Consider the following 20,873-nt stretch of genomic DNA (forward strand, 5'->3'; position numbering starts at 1 on the left):
GCTGGCTACTGTTTCTATATGGCTGGCTACTGTTTCTATATGGCTGGCTACTGTTTCTATATGGCTGGCTACTGTTTCTATATGGCTGGCTACTGTTTCTATTTGGCTGGCTACTGCTTCTATTTGGCTGGCTACTGCTTCTATTTGGCTGGCTACTGTTTCTATTTGGCTGGCTACTGTTTCTATTTGGCTGGCTACTGTTTCTATTTGCCTGGCTACTGTTTCTATTTGGCTGGCTACTGTTTCTATTTGGCTGGCTACTGTTTCTATTTGCCAGGCTACTGTTTCTATATGGCTGGCTACTGTTTCTATTTGGCTGGCTACTGTTTCTATTTGGCTGGCTACTTCATCTACTTTCAGAAAACACTGTCTCTAGACTCAAGAGAAACTTTTACCCGGGAAGAGAGAGAGAGAGATGTGTCACATTCAATAACAAACCACTCCAGCTGTTCTGAGTTAAAGTTGTTTTAATTCTGTTTTTAAAACATGGATTCCAGGCTCAATAATGTCACCACCACAGTTTAGAACAGACAGTATTATCATCTTAATAAACCGTTGTTGTCGCCGGGTACATAAAAACAACCATCAACAAAAAATTTAACAAGTCTACAGTACGGTTTTATAAAAAAAAAAAAATGCAATTCAAGACACAGTCATTCATCATTATTATAAAGAAAAACAGAAAACAAAATGGTGCTCTTGCCATAATAATAATGATTATTACCCTACAAAAAGAGCTAGCTATTGTTTGTTTTTTTATGATTTATTTTTTAGAAGACAGACAAATTAAAACGTGTGATATGAAGAGTTGTTAGATTGTTACAAGTATAAGAAAAGGCCATTGGTTCTTAGTTTCCAACAGTATTTATTTTTTTGTCCTCTCCCGTCGTGCAAACGCCGTAGTATAGGTAGCGTTGTCATGGTGACGTGATAAACAGAATATTAAAAACGAGTGGAATCACGCCAGTTACGATTGTCTCGCTGAAAACAACAGAGAAGTGGTCTTTCATTCACAGTAAATTATCTACACACACATACACACACACTGAGTGTAACGGATGTGAAACGCGAGGGGACGGTCTAAAGTTATACTGTTACATGAGCTTGTCATGGTAGGATGAAGTTGCTTCCTAGACACTGATCTAAGAAATGTTTTGTGTTCCGCCTAATGGTTAAGATCAGGATAATGGGAGAGTACATTGGATCCTAGATCTGTGGTTAAAGGCAACTTCTACCCGGAGCGAGTTAATCAAGATCGTTTGAACGTTCATTCCTATTAACTGGAAATCCCTCCAGTTAATACACTACATTTCCCATGATGCAAATGCTAACCAGTGTCAAATTTACAGGAGTGAGGATGTATGGGTACTGTAGTTCTATGCTGTGTGAGTGACAGTTCACAGGACAATAGCTAGATATGAAGAATAGTGTGTGTGTGTCTGCAATGTGTGGGTCTGCATTGTGTGTGTCTGCAATGTGTGTGTCTGCAATGTGTGTGTCTGCAATGTGTGGGTCTGCAATGTGTGGGTCTGCAATGTGTGGGTCTGCAATGAATGTTAGTGTGTGTGTTTCTTAGATGAAGATTAGATAATAATAACGACCCTTAATTTGCTGGCAACCGCACACACAGACCACTGTACTGTACGTACAGACAGACAGCACACACAGGAGAGAAGAGAGCAATACCAAGACTACACTGGACGAGCCATCACACACAAGAGTGATGAGAGAGATTACAGCTACACTATTATCATCATACACTTCACAGCACATAGTAGCGAGAGAGAGAACTACTGGCAGCCCCATAGAGTTAGATAGAGTACCCAGTAAAGTAAGAGTCATCTATCTTACTCTATGGTCAGCCCCTAGAGATAAACTACTGGCAGCCTCATAGAGTTAGATAGAGTACCTAGGAAGGTAAGAGGGTCTTTAGAGATTCCTCTGTCTAACTATGGTTGGCCCCTAGGTTAAGGAGACAGACCGCTGCACCGCTCACGTTTCCTTTCACTTCACCGTGAAACCGAACAAGAGCTACCGCGAGATCAGGCATGTTTCACGAGGCTTTAAGTGTTCCCACAAACGCACACACTTTACATCCACGTGTGGAGTGTTCTTCTTTTCCGTCTACCATAGTCACCTCGAAGATCGCTTGTGCTTCTGAGAAGAAGAAAAAAAAACTTCCTGTTTGAGAAAGGTTGTGACCTCTAACCTCATCGTGACCTTTAGTCTGAGGTCGTTAAAGAAGATCCCTGTTTGACGAAATTAAAAAAAATGAAGTAAACATTTTTTTTTTAAGAGAAAGTTGGTCACAGCACCCAATTCTTCATTATCAAGTTACATTTTTTAAACTGAATTAAAAACACATTTTATTTTAAAAGTCTTTCTCCGTCTTTCACCGTATTATCCAGGATTTATTTTCCCTTTCTGAGAATTAAGGAACTAAAAAAAAGGAATGGCGCGGTAAAGAGAGTTCCACATCCATCAATATTCAGTTATTTTGGCACAGGTGAGCTCTCCCATGTCCTTTAGTTTAGGAGAGTTCAACATCCCTCATTATACAGAGTTATGAGTCCACAGGTGAGCTCTCCCATGTCCTTTAGTTTAGGAGAGTTCAACATCCCTCATTATACAGAGTTATGACCCCACAGGTGAGCTCTCCCATGTCCTTTAGTTTAGGAGAGTTCAACATCCCTCATTATACAGAGTTATGACCCCACAGGTGAGCTCTCCCATGTCCTTTAGTTTAGGAGAGTTCAACATCCCTCATTATACAGAGTTATGACCCCACAGGTGAGCTCTCCCATGTCCTTTAGTTTAGGAGAGTTCAACATCCCTCATTATACAGAGTTATGACCCCACAGGTGAGCTCTCCCATGTCCTTTAGTTTAGGAGAGTTCAACATCCCTCATTATACAGAGTTATGACCCCACAGGTGAGCTCTCCCATGTCCTTTAGTTTAGGAGAGTTCAACATCCCTCATTATACAGAGTTATGACCCCACAGGTGAGCTCTCCCATGTCCTTTAGTTTAGGAGAGTTCAACATCCCTCATTATACAGAGTTATGACCCCACAGGTGAGCTCTCCCATGTCCTTTAGTTTAGGAGAGTTCAACATCCCTCATTATACAGAGTTATGACCCCACAGGTGAGCTCTCCCATGTCCTTTAGTTTAGGAGAGTTCAACATCCCTCATTATACAGAGTTATGACCCCACAGGTGAGCTCTCCCATGTCCTTTAGTTTAGGAGAGTTCAACATCCCTCATTATACAGAGTTATGACCCCACAGGTGAGCTCTCCCATGTCCTTTAGTTTAGGAGAGTTCAACATCCCTCATTATACAGAGTTATGACCCCACAGGTGAGCTCTCCCATGTCCTTTAGTTTAGGAGAGTTCAACATCCCACATTATACAGAGTTATGACCCCACAGGTGAGCTCTCCCATGTCCTTTAGTTTAGGAGAGTTCAACATCCCTCATTATACAGAGTTATGACCCCACAGGTGAGCTCTCCCATGTCCTTTAGTTTAGGAGAGTTCAACATCCCTCATTATACAGAGTTATGACCCCACAGGTGAGCTCTCCCATGTCCTTTAGTTTAGGAGAGTTCAACATCCCACATTATACAGAGTTATGACCCCACAGGTGAGCTCTCCCATGTCCTTTAGTTTAGGAGAGTTCAACATCCCTCATTATACAGAGTTATGACCCCACAGGTGAGCTCTCCCATGTCCTTTAGTTTAGGAGAGTTCAACATCCCTCATTATACAGAGTTATTAACCCACAGGTGAGCTCTCCCATGTCCTTTAGTTTAGGAGAGTTCAACATCCCTCATTATACAGAGTTATGAGTCCACAGGTGAGCTCTCCCATGTCCTTTAGTTTAGGAGAGTTCAACATCCCTCATTATACAGAGTTATGAGTCCACAGGTGAGCTCTCCCATGTCCTTTAGTTTAGGAGAGTTCAACATCCCTCATTATACAGAGTTATTAACCCACAGGTGAGCTCTCCCATGTCCTTTAGTTTAGGAGAGTTCAACATCCCTCATTATACAGAGTTATGAGTCCACAGGTGAGCTCTCCCATGTCCTTTAGTTTAGGAGAGTTCAACATCCCTCATTATACAGAGTTATGACCCCACAGGTGAGCTCTCCCATGTTCTTTAGTTTAGGAGAGTTCAACATCCCTCATTATACAGAGTTATGAGTCCACAGGTGAGCTCTCCCATGTCCTTTAGTCTTTTCATTCAGTCCCAGAGTTAGATTGGGAACGCAAACTCTTTCTCTGGGAATCTGGAATCGGAATCTGATTTCAGAATGTTTGGAATTCCACCATGTTCCGTTCGGTCCTGGACTCATATTTACATGTGCGTTAGACGCACGCAAACACACACAGAACACATGAACACACTCGAGAGAGAGAGAGCTCACGATTCAAGTTCTAGTCATTACATGTAGTTAGTTAACGTGGCTCTTAACACAGGCTAAATGTAACACTGCTGTACAGTGGTGGCTAAATCTATCGACAGTTTAATTCAGACATTACAGAGAGTGGTTCCTCCACAACATGGCTTTCTGAATCAGTTTCAGGCCACATGGTCCGTCTGCACAACAGCCCTTTGCAGGAAAGTTAAAAACACCAGATGTTACAGGAATGTTGGCGCGTTATGCAGAGGGCAGGGGCCGTTTTGCGGTCATATTCTGTGTCCTAGTGGCTTGGTAGATTAGATGGCAGGAGGGTTGTTTACAGAGGCAGGTAGAGTAGAGAGAGGTACACACACGTACAGGCCTGTGTGTGTGTGTGTGTGTGTGTGTGTGTGTGTGTGTGTGTGTGTGTGTGTGTGTGTGTGTGTGTGTGTGTGTGTGTGTGTGTGTGGCCTAGAATGTGATACAGCCTCAGTCCTTGGAAACACACACATACATCTATATACCACCATGTTTCAGTTGAGTCTTCCTCCAGAATGTAACTCATACTAATTCACTATTTACAGTTCTATACAGGATGTGTGTGTGTGTGTGTGGCTCACACCTGCAGTCACCACCGGAGGGCCGTATACTTAATAAACAGGCTCATACCGGCAGTCACCACCAGAGGGCAGTATACTTAATAAACAGGCTCATACCGGCAGTCAACCACCAGAGGGCAGTATACTTAATAAACAGGCTCATACCGGCAGTCACCACCGGAGGGCAGTATACTTAATAAACAGGCTCATACCGGCAGTCACCACCGGAGGGCAGTATACTTAATAAACAGGCTGATATTGGCAGTCACCACCAGAGGGCAGTATACTTAATAAACAGGCTCATACCGGCAGTCACCACCGGAGGGCAGTATACTTAATAAACAGGCTCATACCGGCAGTCACCACCGGAGGGCAGTATACTTAATAAACAGGCTCATACTGGCAGTCACCACCAGAGGGCAGTATACTTGGTAAAGAGGTGGAGGATCCAGCTTGAGATGGTGTAGAGCTGAGTGGGACTGTGGGACTGTGGGACGGTTGTAGGGAAGATGGAGCTGAGCTGGGGTGGGGGGGTGAGATCTACAACGTTCATGGTGATCTTCTGGAGTCTGTAGGTAGGTTGGTGTTGGTCGGCTGATGAGTTGAGGTTCTGTTCCGGTGAGTTGGGCTGGTTGGTCCGTTGGTTGGCTGATGAGTTGAGGTTCTGTTCTGGTGAGTTGGGCTGGTTGGTCCGTTGGTTGGCTCTGCTTTCCAACCCACTGGGGTCTGTTCAGGTGAATCTGAGACGTATTATTTTAGTGGTTCCTATGGGCTGAGGAGGTGGTTATGATCCTTAGTGGTTCTGGTTCTATACGTGGACTACTGTGTCAACAGGTTCTAAGGAGTTGGTGGTTCTAGTGGGTTGTGGTTCTTTAGTGGAATGAAGAATTGGTTTCTGGTTTGTTCCCATTCTTTATTGGTTGATGAGTTCTTTCTAGAAGATTCTGGTAGGTTATAATAGGTTCTAGAAGGTTTTAGTAGGTTCTGGAAGGTTCTAGTGGACAGATGACTGTGGTCTGGTGAGGGGATGTGGTCGGCTGGCCGGGTCCAACTGGTCATTGGGGACTGACCGCCGGTTCTCGTCCGGGCGACTGGTGGCCAGATACTTGGCCCTCATACTCGAGGTGTACTGGAGAGAGAGAGAGAGAGAGCGGTAGGGGAGAAAGACAGACAGAGGGGGGAGAGAGAGAGAGAGAGAGAGGGAGGGGAAGAGAGAGAGAGAGGGAGGGGAGAAAGAGAGAGAGAGAGGGAGGGGAAGAGAGAGAGAGGGAGGGGAAGAGAGAGAGTGATAGGGGGGGAAGAGAGAGAGAGGGAGGGGAAGAGAGAGAGTGATAGGGGGGGAAGAGAGAGAGAGGGAGGGGAAGAGAGAGAGAGTGATAGGGGGAGAGAGAGAGAGGTAGGGAGAGAGAGAAAAAGAAAGAAAATAAAATAACAAAAAGGAAATATTGTGTAACCATCAACACTGCCCAACTCTGACTCATTTTCCAGCCATATCAACTGGAAGTGAGTAGGGAAGAGTATGTATACTAGTGTACTTCAACTGGGGGAGGGAGTAGGGAAGGGTATGTAGAGATATGCTGCTTACAAGTGTCCAGAGACCGAGAGAGACAGAGAGTAGAGGACAGGGTGAGGGGGTTGGTAGAGTGAAACACTATGGTAAACAACACACACACACACACTTCACTAGTCATTTGGACAGCCTGAGGTAGTGGATTAAAAACAACAATTATCACCACAGAGATTGATTAGGATTAGGATTATAGTCCTGCAGGGTTTTTGACAGGCGTTAGAACTCAACTCTAGATTATTATTAGACAGGAAATAGTATCAAATATGGAATTGATCAATTGTATTAGTGCTCTAATTCTGATGTAGATGGTTAGGTTAGCCTGGTATTAGTCAGTGGTCTTAGTGAGGGAGTACTGTAGCGCTGGGTTTCCCAGTTTCCCCATCTCTAATGTGGAAACTAGTGCTTGGTGAGCCATGAGGCACAAAATGGCCGCCGTGCATCACCAAACCGAGGTGGTGTCTACAGCTAGACGGTGGTGGTGGATGACATGACGTCATAGAGTTGGATAGAGGGCACATATTTTGCTTCTAAACCAGCCTTTGTGGAAAGCGTGACCTCTATCCACCTCTATGGGTGGTTTGCAGCAGTGGCCCTGTGAATCAGGGATGTATTCATTCCTCCCATTCTGTTGCGAAATGCTTCTGAAACGGAAGCAAACGGAACGAAACTGGGAGGGTCCTACCTGAATTTGTCCCGATAGAAACTCACGTTTTGCTGCTTTGCTTCCGTTTGGTTCTTAAAATGGTAAACGGTTTCCATAATGAATACACCCCAGGTGAAGAACTAGTAGTGATGTTTAGTGATGACAGGGGGAACAGATACATAGGACACATGCATCTAGAGGACGTATACACACAGACACACTATGGGGACAGGACTAAAGGAGCGTTGGCTGTGGTTTACTAGGGGGACACGAATTAAGAACGGACGTGGACAGGAAGTCACTCCGGGTGACTTCACAGTAAACGCCTTCGGGAAAACAACCAGCTTTAACCAATGGCTGTACTGGAAAGACAGCGTCGCCCCGTCCACAGACTCAAGAGATACAACGTAAATAAAGGAAAGCCCGGCGTCAGACACCAAGAGTCTCAAAAGAAAGAGCACAAGCCAAAACCCATTTGTTTTCCTATAAAGAGGTATGAAGATATACGAGAGCTCTTCAAGGCCAAACTCAGTCTCTGTACGTCTTTATTGAGAGTACAGTTACACCTGGTGATGCCGTGATGAAGTCTGATTCAAGGAGAGGTACAAGAGGCCCAGTCTTGTACCACCAAATGGTTAGCACCACTGGCCCAGTCTTGTACCACCAAATGGTTAGCACCACTGGCCCAGTCTTGTACCACCAAATGGTTAGCACCACTGGCCCAGTCTTGTACCACCAAATGGTTAGCACCACTGGTCCAGTCTTGTACCACCAAATGGTTAGCACCACTGGCCCAGTCTTGCACCACCAAATGGTTAGCACCACTGGCCCAGTCTTGTACCACCAAATGGTTAGCACCACTGGCCCAGTCTTGTACCACCAAATGGTTAGCACCACTGGCCCAGTCTTGTACCACCAAATGGTTAGCACCACTGGCCCAGTCTTGTACCACCAAATGGTTAGCACCACTGGCCCAGTCTGGTACAACCAAATGGTTAGCACCACTGGCCCAGTCTTGTACCACCAAATGGTTAGCACCACTGGCCCAGTCTTGTACCACCAAATGGTTAGCACCACTGGCCCAGTCTTGTAACACCAAATGGTTAGCACCACTGGCCCAGTCTTGTACCACCAAATGGTTAGCACCACTGGCCCAGTCTTGTAACACCAAATGGTTAGCACCACTGGCCCAGTCTTGTACCACCAAATGGTTAGCACCACTGGCCCAGTCTTGTACCACCAAATGGTTAGCACCACTGGCCCAGTCTTGTACCACCAAATGGTTAGCACCACTGGCCCAGTTGGATGGAATGAAAAGCCCATAGCTTGAAACTTCACCTCTGTTTTCTCCTCTTACCGAGATCTTGTGGGAACATGCTTCAAATAATTGGCCGCGTCCCAAATAGCACACTACTCCCTATATAGTGCACTGCTTTTGACCAGGGCCAATAGGGAATAGGGTTCCATTTGAGATGCAAAATAGACTAACCAGAGTTTACATCAGAATTAGAGACTGTCTTTTTTCATCTGTGATCTGTCAGACTAAACACCTGTTTTGAATTATTTTTACATACATTATTATTACATTTTTTAAAAAGCCAGGCTGCCAAAATGACCTTTGCGATGGTATTTCGCCACTCGAAGGTAAAACACCTTCAGGGTTCGGAGGGGGCATACTGTAGTAGAGTGTATACTAGAAAGTGTGCACTTACAGAGGGTGGAGGGGATTCCCTGCCAATCAGAGGCGTGTTCTCACACCTGGGGGTCTGAAAGTTTGCGTTCTGGGTCCTGCGTCACAAATGAGAGGTTACTGAGGTCACGTCCTGGTTTACTGAGGTCATTTCCTGGTTACTGAGGTCACATCCTGGTTACTGTTGTCACTTCCTGCACTAGTCCTCCCTACAACAACTAGATTGCGTCCCAATGATCTCTCCTTTCTCCCGAAGTGTGCACTTGTTCACTTCCACTTCATGTATATGACTGGAATATGGAAACGCCATCTAGTATTCTAGTATCCATGCCAACATCAATCAAATGTTTTTTACAATTGTGGTGAATGAGTGCACACTTCAAGAGGAAGGAGAGATGATTGGGACTTAGCCTCAGACCCTCAGTATGTGGTCGGCGTCCACAACAACAGCACCTTGTCTGCTATATTATTGTCCTAGCGCTGGTTGTTGACTTGTTAAAGCGTTGGGCCAGTAACCAAAAGGTTGATGTGCCCTTGAGCAAAGCACTTAATGTGCTCCTGGGGTGCCGTACTAAGATGGCCGACCATGTAAAACAACACATTTCCCTGCACCTATCCGGTGCATGTGATAATCTTTTTCTTTTTTTAAATACATAATGTATTGTTTTGTATGTAGTAGTGTATCAGTGGTATACTTAATGGGATAAATGAATGCATAACTTAAACTTACTTGACTATTTGAAAGGTCTGTAGGCCAATTACGTTGACTGAAGTGCGTTATTGAAGTGGACGAGGAGGAGAAACATACACTGCAGTCATGATGTGTGTGGATGAAGGGTGTAAAACCTTGTAAGGCCACAGCATTAAACCATGCAGATTGATATGTGTTTCACCTTAGCCAAACACTACTGAGTATCATGCTTACCATGATCTGTAACAGCATGTGCTAGCTAGGGACTGGCAGGCAATGGGTTCCCGCTAGCGCCTAGCAGGCTAACTCACACCTAGCTGTAGCTTTACGGTAGGCCGATACCAGTCAATGTCAATTGCGTGGCTAATTGGTAGCAAGCAATAGCTAACTTGTATGGCAGGCAGGCAATGTGTAAAAGCTAACTCCGATATGGTTAGCAGGCTTACTCACATGTAGCCTAATGTATATCACTGAGCAGGCAGTGTAGCTTCACTTAGGTAACCGATAGCTAACTGATAGCAGGCAGTGTTTTGTTTATGCTAGCAGGCTAACTCACTCGCTAGCTAGCGATAATGTATGGCAGGCAATGGCGATCGCGTGGCTAACTTGAGCTTGTATAGCAGGCAGTGTGTCGATTCTGCTAGCAGTGCCAACTGACATGTGGCTAGCAGGCTAACTCACTCGCTAGCTACAATAATGTATGGCAGGCAATGGCGCTCGCGTGTCTAGCTTGTGTAGCAGGCAGTGTGTTGTTTCAGCTAGCGGCTACCGGTGGGGTGCTAACTCACATGTACTCAGTGACAGGGGCATTGCTGACAGTGTGGGCCGTAGCGGGGATGCTAGCTTCGCTGCCGTAGCTGCTACCACAGCTGTAGAGACTGGGCATGTGCACGCGGTACAGGTTATCATGAGGACCCGCCCCCCGATTGCCTTGGGCAGCAGACTCATCTTCTCCATCCTCATCATCCGTCCTTCATTGGCCAGGGCCAAGGGGAGGGGCCGGGCGAGGGGAAGTAGGGGTGAGGGGTGAGGGGAGATGGGAGGGGAGATCCGAGAGAGACAGTGAGAGTGAGAACAGAGGAGAGAGGAGCTGATAGAGGGTCAACTCAGACTCATAGGACCCCTAAAGGAGGATAATACACCCCTCAACCCACAGATCTAGGATCAGCTTCCCCTCCCACAAACCTGACCTTTACCATTAAGTGTGGAAAATGAAAAACTGACCCAAGATCAGGGTCTAGGGGCAAGTCCACACTAAACCACCTAATTCCCTTGTATTGGCATTGTGCAACAGAGACGCCAGGCAAGAATATCCCCAAAACACCCCCACCACCATCAACCCCCAGGCACCACCCCACCACAAAGCACAGGTGCACATCAGGTCACAGAACACTGTCAGGGGTCAAAGATCAGAAGTCAGGGGTCAGATTTAACAATTTCAGCCAATTGTAGAAGGAACCAGAGATATCATGCAGTTTTCAGCATCATCCTCACCATCATCAGTAGTAGCTTTGTCTCAGCAGCAGAGATATACAGCAAGAGGAAAGGAGCGAAGCTTATAGCTTATTTAGAAAAGAATCATCGGAATCGATTCTGCTGAACTGCAGGCAATGACTGACTCCCCATAGTGAGCATTAATTTCAAGCCGATTCATTCATTTCAAGCCATTTGATTCATTCATTTCAAGCCATTTGATTCATTCATTTCAATCACACTTCAGGAGGAAGTGGGGCGTCAGGTAGCCTAGTGGTTAGAGCGTTGGGCCAGTAAGCCGAAAGGTTGCTATATCGAATCGCCGAGCTGACAAGTTACAACTCTGTCGTTCTGCCCCTGAACAAGGCAGTTAACCCACTGTTCCTCGGTAGGCCGTCATTGTAAATAACAATTTGTTCTTAACTGACTTGCCTCGTTACATAAAGGTTAAATTTAAAAAAGCCATTTGATTCATTTATTTCAAGCCATTTGATTCATTAATTTCAGGTTATTTGATTCATTCATTTCAGGTTATTTGATTCATGCATCTGAAATCATGAGTGCACCATAAAAATAAAAATACAAAAATGTCACAAAAAAACTAAAATCAGGTAAAAAAAATGGCCGCTGCTGGTAAACCATTTTCTGCTGTGACATACAATGATTAAAAACAAAACAATAGTCTACGAAAAATAATGAAATAATCAGATAGGAGGTGTGCTTATCGGGAAGGTAGTGGAGTGCAGGTAAACTACACAGGATATCAAACACGTTTGTATAACTTCAGATCGGTCCTTAGATTGCAGTGAAGAGGCAAGCACTGGTTTACCGAGAAGCTTCAGCTGCTATCGCTTCACACCACCAGGGGGCAGCAGTACTATTTCATCATAGGTTCTAATGCTGCCACCACTCGCATATAACGCTGCCCAAAACTCATCCACACACAGAGGTCAAGAGCAGGACTGTTCCTACATGAAGCACTCTGCCAGGGCCTCTCTTCTAGATGACAGAAACACAGGAGGAGGTCGACGAGGGGCACATAGAATCTCTGTCGCTATACAGATGTCCATTGAGAAGTCAATGTATTAGTACAAAATATATTACGCCACGGGCCAAACCGTCAATGACCCTTAATCTATATATGATCCGTGTTCCCATCAACTGTTACTGAGGATTCCATCGTCCCATTTCCGAGTCACAGGTTTTTACAAATCAGAAGATTGGTAGGAGAAAGGAGGACGAGGAGAAACAGAAGGAGGGATGAAGGGGGGACAGAAAATAACGGTGTTGAACCAATTAGAAGATGTAAAAGAAAACTGGGAGACGGGTGCATACAGACAGACGGACGAGAGAGTCTGATAGACAAACAGACAGATGCACTATACTAAACAAGGCTGTGTACAGTAGTGGTATTAGTTATAGTAGTAGTAGCAGCAGTAGTAGTAGCAGCAGTTGTAGTAGTAGTAGTAGCAGCAGTATTAGTAGTAGTATTAGTAGTAGTATTATTAGTAGTATTAGAAGTAGTATTATTAGTAGTATTAGAAGTAGTATTAGTAGTAGCAGTAAGATCTGATTAATGTCTTAGCAGGGAATAGGACAGATGTGTGTGTTCAGGTGTGTTACCTCTTGCTCTGCCAGGTGTGTGTTAAGGTGTTTGTGTTGTGATTGTTCAGGTGTGTGTTCAGGTGTGTTACCTCTTGCTCTGCCAGGTGTGTGTTAAGGTATTTGTGTTGTGTGTGTTAAAGTAATTGTTCAGGTGTGTGTTCAGGTGTGTTACCTCTTGCTCTGCCAGGTGTGTGTTTTTGTGTTGTGTGTGTTAAAGTGATTGTTCAGGTGTGTGTTCAGGTGTGTTACCTCTTGCTCTGCCAGGTGTGTGTTAAGGTGTTTGTGTTGTGTGTGTTCAGGTGTGTGTTCAGGTGTGTTACCTCTTGCTCTGCCAGGTGTGTGTTAAGGTGTTTGTGTTGTGTGTGTTAAAGTGATTGTTCAGGTGTGTGTTCAGGTGTGTTACCTCTTGCTCTGCCAGGTGTGTGTTAAGGTGTTTGTGTTGTGTGTGTTCAGGTGTGTGTTCAGGTGTGTTACCTCTTGCTCTGCCAGGTGTGTGTTAAGGTGTTTGTGTTGTGTGTGTTAAAGTGATTGTTCAGGTGTGTGTTCAGGTGTGTTACCTCTTGCTCTGCCAGGTGTGTGGCACACTGCAGACGATGGAGGAGAACATGAGAGCTGTGACGAAGGAGAACAGCACCAGGTAGATCAGCCCCTCCACTCCATCATAACACAACCCTGTTAGAGCCTGGACATAGTCCTGGAACACAACATAACACCACCCTGTTAGAGTCTGGACATAGTCCTGGAACACTACAACACCCTGTTAGAGTCTGGACATAGTCCTGGAACACAACAACATAACACCACCCTGTTAGAGTCTGGACATAGTCCTGGAACACTACAACACCCTGTTAGAGTCTGGACATAGTCCTGGAACACAACAACATAACACCACCCTGTTAGAGTCTGGACATAGTCCTGGAACACAACAACACCCTGTTAGAGTCTGGACATAGTCCTGGAACACAACATAACACCACCCTGTTAGAGCCTGGACATAGTCCTGGAACACAACAACATTACACCACCCTGTTAGAGCCTGGACATAGTCCTGGAACACAACAACATAACACAATCCTGTTAGAGCCTGGACATAGTCCTGGAACACAACATAACACCACCCTGTTAGAGTCTGGACATAGTCCTGGAACACAACAACATAACACCACCCTGTTAGAGCCTGGACATAGTCCTGGAACACAACAACATAACACCACCCTGTTAGAGTCTGGACATAGTCCTGGAACACAACAACATTACACCACCCTGTTAGAGCCTGGACATAGTCCTGGAACACAACAACATAACACAATCCTGTTAGAGCCTGGACATAGTCCTGGAACACAACATAACACCACCCTGTTAGAGTCTGGACATAGTCCTGGAACACAACATAACACCACCCTGTTAGAGTCTGGACATAGTCCTGGAACACAACAACACAACACCACCCTGTTAGAGCCTGGACATAGTCCTGGAACACTACAACATAACACCACCCTGTTAGAGCCTGGACATAGTCCTGGAACACAACAACATAACACCACCCTGTTAGAGCCTGGACATAGTCCTGGAACACAACAACATAACACCACCCTGTTAGAGTCTGGACATAGTCCTGGAACACAACATAACACCACCCTGTTAGAGTCTGGACATAGTCCTGGAACACAACAACATAACACCACCCTGTTAGAGTCTGGACATAGTCCTGGAACACAACATAACACCACCCTGTTAGAGCCTGGACATAGTCCTGGAACACTACAACATAACACCACCCTGTTAGAGCCTGGACATAGTCCTGGAACACTACAACATAACACCACCCTGTTAGAGCCTGGACATAGTCCTGGAACACAACATAACACCACCCTGTTAGAGCCTGGACATAGTCCTGGAACACAACATAACACCACCCTGTTAGAGCCTGGACATAGTCCTGGAACACAACAACACCCTGTTAGAGCCTGGACATAGTACTGGAACACAACAACATAACACCACCCTGTTAGAGCCTGGACATAGTCCTGGAACACAACAACATAACACCACCCTGTTAGAGTCTGGACATAGTCCTGGAACACAACAACATAACATCACCCTGTTAGAGTCTGGACATAGTCCTGGAACACAACAACACCCTGTTAGAGCCTGGACATAGTACTGGAACACAACAACATAACAACACCCTGTTAGAGCCTGGACATAGTCCTGGAACACATCATAACACCACCCTGTTAGAGTCTGGACATAGTCCTGGAACACAACAACATAACATCACCCTGTTAGAGTCTGGACATAGTCCTGGAACACAACAACACCCTGTTAGAGCCTGGACATAGTCCTGGAACACAACATAACACCACCCTGTTAGAGGCTGGACATAGTCCTGGAACACAACAACATAACACCACCCTGTTAGAGGCTGGACATAGTCCTGGAACACAACATAACACCACCCTGTTAGAGCCTGGACATAGTCCTGGAACACAACAACACCCTGTTAGAGCCTGGACATAGTCCTGGAACACAACAACATAACACCACCCTGTTAGAGTCTGGACATAGTCCTGGAACACACAACATAACACCACCCTGTTAGAGCCTGGACATAGTCCTGGAACACAACAACACCCTGTTAGAGCCTGGACATAGTCCTGGAACACAACATAACACCACCCTGTTAGAGTCTGGACATAGTCCTGGAACACAACAACATAACACCACCCTGTTAGAGTCTGGACATAGTCCTGGAACACAACAACATAACACCACCCTGTTAGAGCCTGGACATAGTCCTGGAACACAACACCACCCTGTTAGAGCCTGGACATAGTCCTGGAACACAGCAACATAACACCACCCTGTTAGAGTCTGGACATAGTCCTGGAACACTACAACATAACACCACCCTGTTAGAGCCTGGACATAGTCCTGGAACACAACAACATAACACCACCCTGTTAGAGCCTGGACATAGTCCTGGAACACAACAACATAACATCACCCTGTTAGAGTCTGGACATAGTCCTGGAACACAACATAACACCACCCTGTTAGAGCCTGGACATAGTCCTGGAACACAACAACACCCTGTTAGAGCCTGGACATAGTCCTGGAACACATCATAACACCACCCTGTTAGAGTCTGGACATAGTCCTGGAACACAACAACATAACATCACCCTGTTAGAGTCTGGACATAGTCCTGGAACACAACAACACCCTGTTAGAGCCTGGACATAGTCCTGGAACACAACATAACACCACCCTGTTAGAGGCTGGACATAGTCCTGGAACACAACAACATAACACCACCCTGTTAGAGGCTGGACATAGTCCTGGAACACAACAACATAACACCACCCTGTTAGAGCCTGGACATAGTCCTGGAACACAACAACACAACACCACCCTGTTAGAGCCTGGACATAGTCCTGGAACACAACAACATAACACCACCCTGTTAGAGTCTGGACATAGTCCTGGAACACAACAACATAACACCACCCTGTTATAGTCTGGACATAGTCCTGGAACACAACAACATAACACCACCCTGTTAGAGCCTGGACATAGTCCTGGAACACAACAACATAACACCACCCTGTTATAGTCTGGACATAGTCCTGGAACACTACAACATAACACCACCCTGTTAGAGTCTGGACATAGTCCTGGAACACTACACCACCCTGTTAGAGCCTGGACATAGTCCTGGAACACAACAACATAACATCACCCTGTTAGAGCCTGGACATAGTCCTGGAACACAACAACATAACACCACCCTGTTAGAGTCTGGACATAGTCCTGGAACACTACACCACCCTGTTAGAGCCTGGACATAGTCCTGGAACACAACAACATAACACCACCCTGTTAGAGCCTGGACATAGTCCTGGAACACAACAACATAACACCACCCTGTTAGAGCCTGGACATAGTCCTGGAACACAACAACATAACACCACCCTGTTAGAGCCTGGACATAGTCCTGGAACACAACAACATAACACCACCCTGTTAGAGCCTGGACATAGTCCTGGAACACAACAACACCCTGTTAGAGCCTGGACATAGTCCTGGAACACTACAACATAACACCACCCTGTTAGAGTCTGGACATAGTCCTGGAACACAACAACATAACACCACCCTGTTAGAGCCTGGACATAGTCCTGGAACACAACAACACCCTGTTAGAGCCTGGACATAGTCCTGGAACACAACAACATAACACCACCCTGTTAGAGCCTGGACATAGTCCTGGAACACAACAACATAACACCACCCTGTTAGAGCCTGGACATAGTCCTGGAACACAACAACACAACACCACCCTGTTAGAGCCTGGACATAGTCCTGGAACACAACAACATAACACCACCCTGTTAGAGCCTGGACATAGTCCTGGAACACAACAACATAACACCACCCTGTTAGAGCCTGGACATAGTCCTGGAACACAACATAACACCACCCTGTTAGAGCCTGGACATAGTCCTGGAACACAACAACATAACACCACCCTGTTAGAGTCTGGACATAGTCCTGGAACACTACAACATAACACCACCCTGTTAGAGCCTGGACATAGTCCTGGAACACAACAACATAACATCACCCTGTTAGAGCCTGGACATAGTCCTGGAACACAACACCACCCTGTTAGAGCCTCGACATAGTCCTGGAACACAACACCATAACATCACCCTGTTAGAGCCTGGACATAGTCCTGGAACACAACACCACCCTGTTAGAGCCTGGACATAGTCCTGGAACACAACACCATAACACCACCCTGTTAGAGTCTGGACATAGTCCTGGAACACAACAACATAACACCACCCTGTTAGAGCCTGGACATAGTCCTGGAACACAACAACATAACACCACCCTGTTAGAGCCTGGACATAGTCCTGGAACACAACAACACCCTGTTAGAGCCTGGACATAGTCCTGGAACACAACAACATAACACCACCCTGTTAGAGTCTGGACATAGTCCTGGAACACAACATAACACCATCCTGTTAGAGCCTGGACATAGTCCTGGAACACAACAACATAACACCACCCTGTTAGAGCCTGGACATAGTCCTGGAACACAACAACACCCTGTTAGAGCCTGGACATAGTCCTGGAACACAACAACATAACACCACCCTGTTAGAGCCTGGACATAGTCCTGGAACACAACAACATAACACCACCCTGTTAGAGCCTGGACATAGTCCTGGAACACAACACCACCCTGTTAGAGCCTGGACATAGTCCTGGAACACAACAACATAACACCACCCTGTTAGAGCCTGGACATAGTCCTGGAACACAACACCACCCTGTTAGAGTCTGGACATAGTCCTGGAACACAACAACATAACACCACCCTGTTAGAGCCTGGACATAGTCCTGGAACACAACAACATAACACCACCCTGTTAGAGCCTGGACATAGTCCTGGAACACAACAACATAACACCACCCTGTTAGAGCCTGGACATAGTCCTGGAACATAACAACATAACACCACCCTGTTAGAGCCTGGACATAGTCCTGGAACACAACAACACCCTGTTAGAGCCTGGACATAGTCCTGGAACACAACAACATAACACCACCCTGTTAGAGCCTGGACATAGTCCTGGAACACAACAACATAACACCACCCTGTTAGAGCCTGGACATAGTCCTGGAACACAACAACACCCTGTTAGAGCCTGGACATAGTCCTGGAACACAACAACATAACACCACCCTGTTAGAGCCTGGACATAGTCCTGGAACACAACAACACCCTGTTAGAGTCTGGACATAGTCCTGGAACACAACAACACAACACCACCCTGTTAGAGTCTGGACATAGTCCTGGAACACAACAACATAACACCACCCTGTTAGAGGATAAGAGAAGAAGAGAGAAGAGGATAAGAGAGGAGAAGAAGAGAAGCGGAGAGGAGAGAGGATAAGAGAAGAGAAGAAGAGAGAAGAGGATGAAAGAAGATGAAGAGAAGCGGAGAGGAGAGAGGAGCAGGAGTGAGTCATATTGTCCTATGAGGGTTGTTGACAGCTGTTTGATTTGAGGAAAGAGACAGCCTGGTGGTTTGAGATCTCCCTGGTAACAACTCTTACTCATCACAACACGACAACACCGTTTGAAAATGGTTGACAAGAATCAAGGTGAAAAAGAGGTGGGATTTAACAAACTTTCTCTTTCTGGACTTCAAGAAGAGGAAAATCACTGTTGTTATCATGAAGGGTGAGAGGAGAAAGAGAGAGAGGGGAGAAAAATAGACAGAGAGTGGGGGAGTAAGAGAGAGAGAGAGAGAGAGAAAGACAGAGAGAGAGAGAGAGAGAGAGAGAAGCTACCCCATCTATAAATAATGAACAGTTGAACAGGGGGAGGGACCAAGATTGTTTTATTTATTTGAAGGAGAGGAGCTCATCCCCTGTCTCTCTCACTCACACACACACACTGTATCTCACCATGTGCAGGCTGCGACAGTCGACCAGAGCGGTGAGTTGATGAAGGCCAACCTCCGTAGAGTTCAATACAGTCTGAATCTGTTCCAGAGTCCCCTAGAGAACCGCAGCAGAGGTTACACACACGAACACACCCGCACACTCACAAACAGACACACACGAACACCCACACACAGACAGACAGACTCACAAACACACACACACACACACACACAGACAGACAGACTCACAAACACACACACACACAGACAGACAGACACACACACACACACAGACAGATAGACACACACTCACACACTCACAGACACACACACACCCGCACACTCACAGACAGACACACACACACACACACACCCACACAAGCACAAGCAAACATGAACATCCGCACACACACTCACACACACCCCTACCTTGGTGTTGGGGTAATCCCGTATAGCTGACTGTAGTAGTTCTGCCACGTCATCTTGCATCTCAACCAGGGCTTTGTGACTGCCAGACAGCTTCTGCAACACACACACACACACACACACACACACACACACACACACACACACACACACACACACACACACACACAGGACTTCAGTGAAGGGCAGGACTTCAGGACTTCATTCTTCCTGATTAGAATGTGTGTGGAGGAGGTGGAGTCATACATGCTGGAAAGGATTTGATTGGCCACTGCTGCACCTCAGGTAATACTGCAGGATATCTGGAGAGAAGAACAGACACATATTGATATTAATAATGTATTTATTTACCCCCTTTATTGAATCTGGTAGATCATTTCAAAAGGAAGAAGTTCTTATTTACAAAAATACCTAAAGACATTCTATAGACGATAGAGTATGATAATGAGGACAAACACAGTCAATAGAAGAACGTCTAAACAATGAGAGACAGAGAGAGAGAGAGAAAGAGAGAGACAGAGAGAGAGAGAGAGAGAAAGACAGAGAGAGAGAAAGACAGAGAGAGAGAAAGAGAGAGAGAGAGGTAAAGATTGAGAGAGAGAGAGAGAGAGACAAAGAGAGAGACAGAGAGAGAGAGAGAGAGAGAGAGAGAGAGAGAGAGAGAGAGAGAGAGACAGAGAGAGAGAGAGAGAAAGACAGAGAGAGAGAAAGAGAGAGAGAGAGAGGTAAAGATTGAGAGAGAGAGAGAGACAGAGAGAGAGAGAGAGAGAAAGAGAGAGACAAAGAGAGAGAGAGAGAGAAAGAGAGAGACAGAGAGAGAGAGAGGATCATTCACTGTAGGTCTTCAAACCCTGCATCAGTAAATGATTTAAACTAGGACTGATAAGGAACAAACAAACATGAACTGTAACAGGCCGCTGAGCGACCCACAAAAACAAGTCTATCAACCCCAATGTAAACACACCCACCAGGGCTTCTGTTAGACGGTAATAGCCGGCTTTTGGCTGATATTTGTTTTTTGAAAAGCGATAAATAAAATTGTCCGGGAGAAGAAGAAAAGAAAACCTTGTTAAATAATGTATTTTTAACCTCTTCATTGATGGAAATACATTTGACCGGTCATGCTTATTGGTCTATAGGTTCATCTAGTGGAATTTAATTGGCCTGTGTGTGGACAGTATATTCCTTATGTATGTTATTTACCACACAGCATACAGAGCCTTTGAGCGGAAAATCTGCCAGACAGCTGCTGCTAAGGAATCTCAAACAGTCGTTGCCTAGGCAACGGAAGGCGGGCTTTGTCAGCG

General features: G+C 45.7%; 1 protein-coding gene across 3 annotated transcripts in view; it reads right to left on the minus strand.

The window, feature by feature from the left end:
• Window positions 1–449: 449 nt before the first annotated feature.
• Window positions 450–20,873, minus strand: part of LOC139568366 (protein tweety homolog 3-like) — a 71,111-nt gene continuing 50,687 nt past the window's right edge. Inside the window, exons 8-14 of one of the 3 annotated variants that reach the window (XM_071390142.1) lie at window positions 19,813–19,868; window positions 19,570–19,662; window positions 19,163–19,255; window positions 13,231–13,367; window positions 10,384–10,566; window positions 8,927–9,002; window positions 450–6,130 (exon numbers count right to left, since the gene is read on the minus strand). In XM_071390142.1, the coding sequence (XP_071246243.1) occupies window positions 5,996–6,130; window positions 8,927–9,002; window positions 10,384–10,566; window positions 13,231–13,367; window positions 19,163–19,255; window positions 19,570–19,662; window positions 19,813–19,868 (773 nt within the window). In that variant the 3' untranslated portion in view covers window positions 450–5,995. The remainder of the gene's footprint in view (window positions 6,131–8,926; window positions 9,003–10,383; window positions 10,567–13,230; window positions 13,368–19,162; window positions 19,256–19,569; window positions 19,663–19,812; window positions 19,869–20,873) is intronic. The other 2 variants (XM_071390143.1, XM_071390144.1) reach the window with 2 other exon arrangements.

This window comes from Salvelinus alpinus, chromosome 2, assembly GCF_045679555.1.
Source record: "Salvelinus alpinus chromosome 2, SLU_Salpinus.1, whole genome shotgun sequence".
Lineage (NCBI taxonomy): Eukaryota > Metazoa > Chordata > Actinopteri > Salmoniformes > Salmonidae > Salvelinus > Salvelinus alpinus.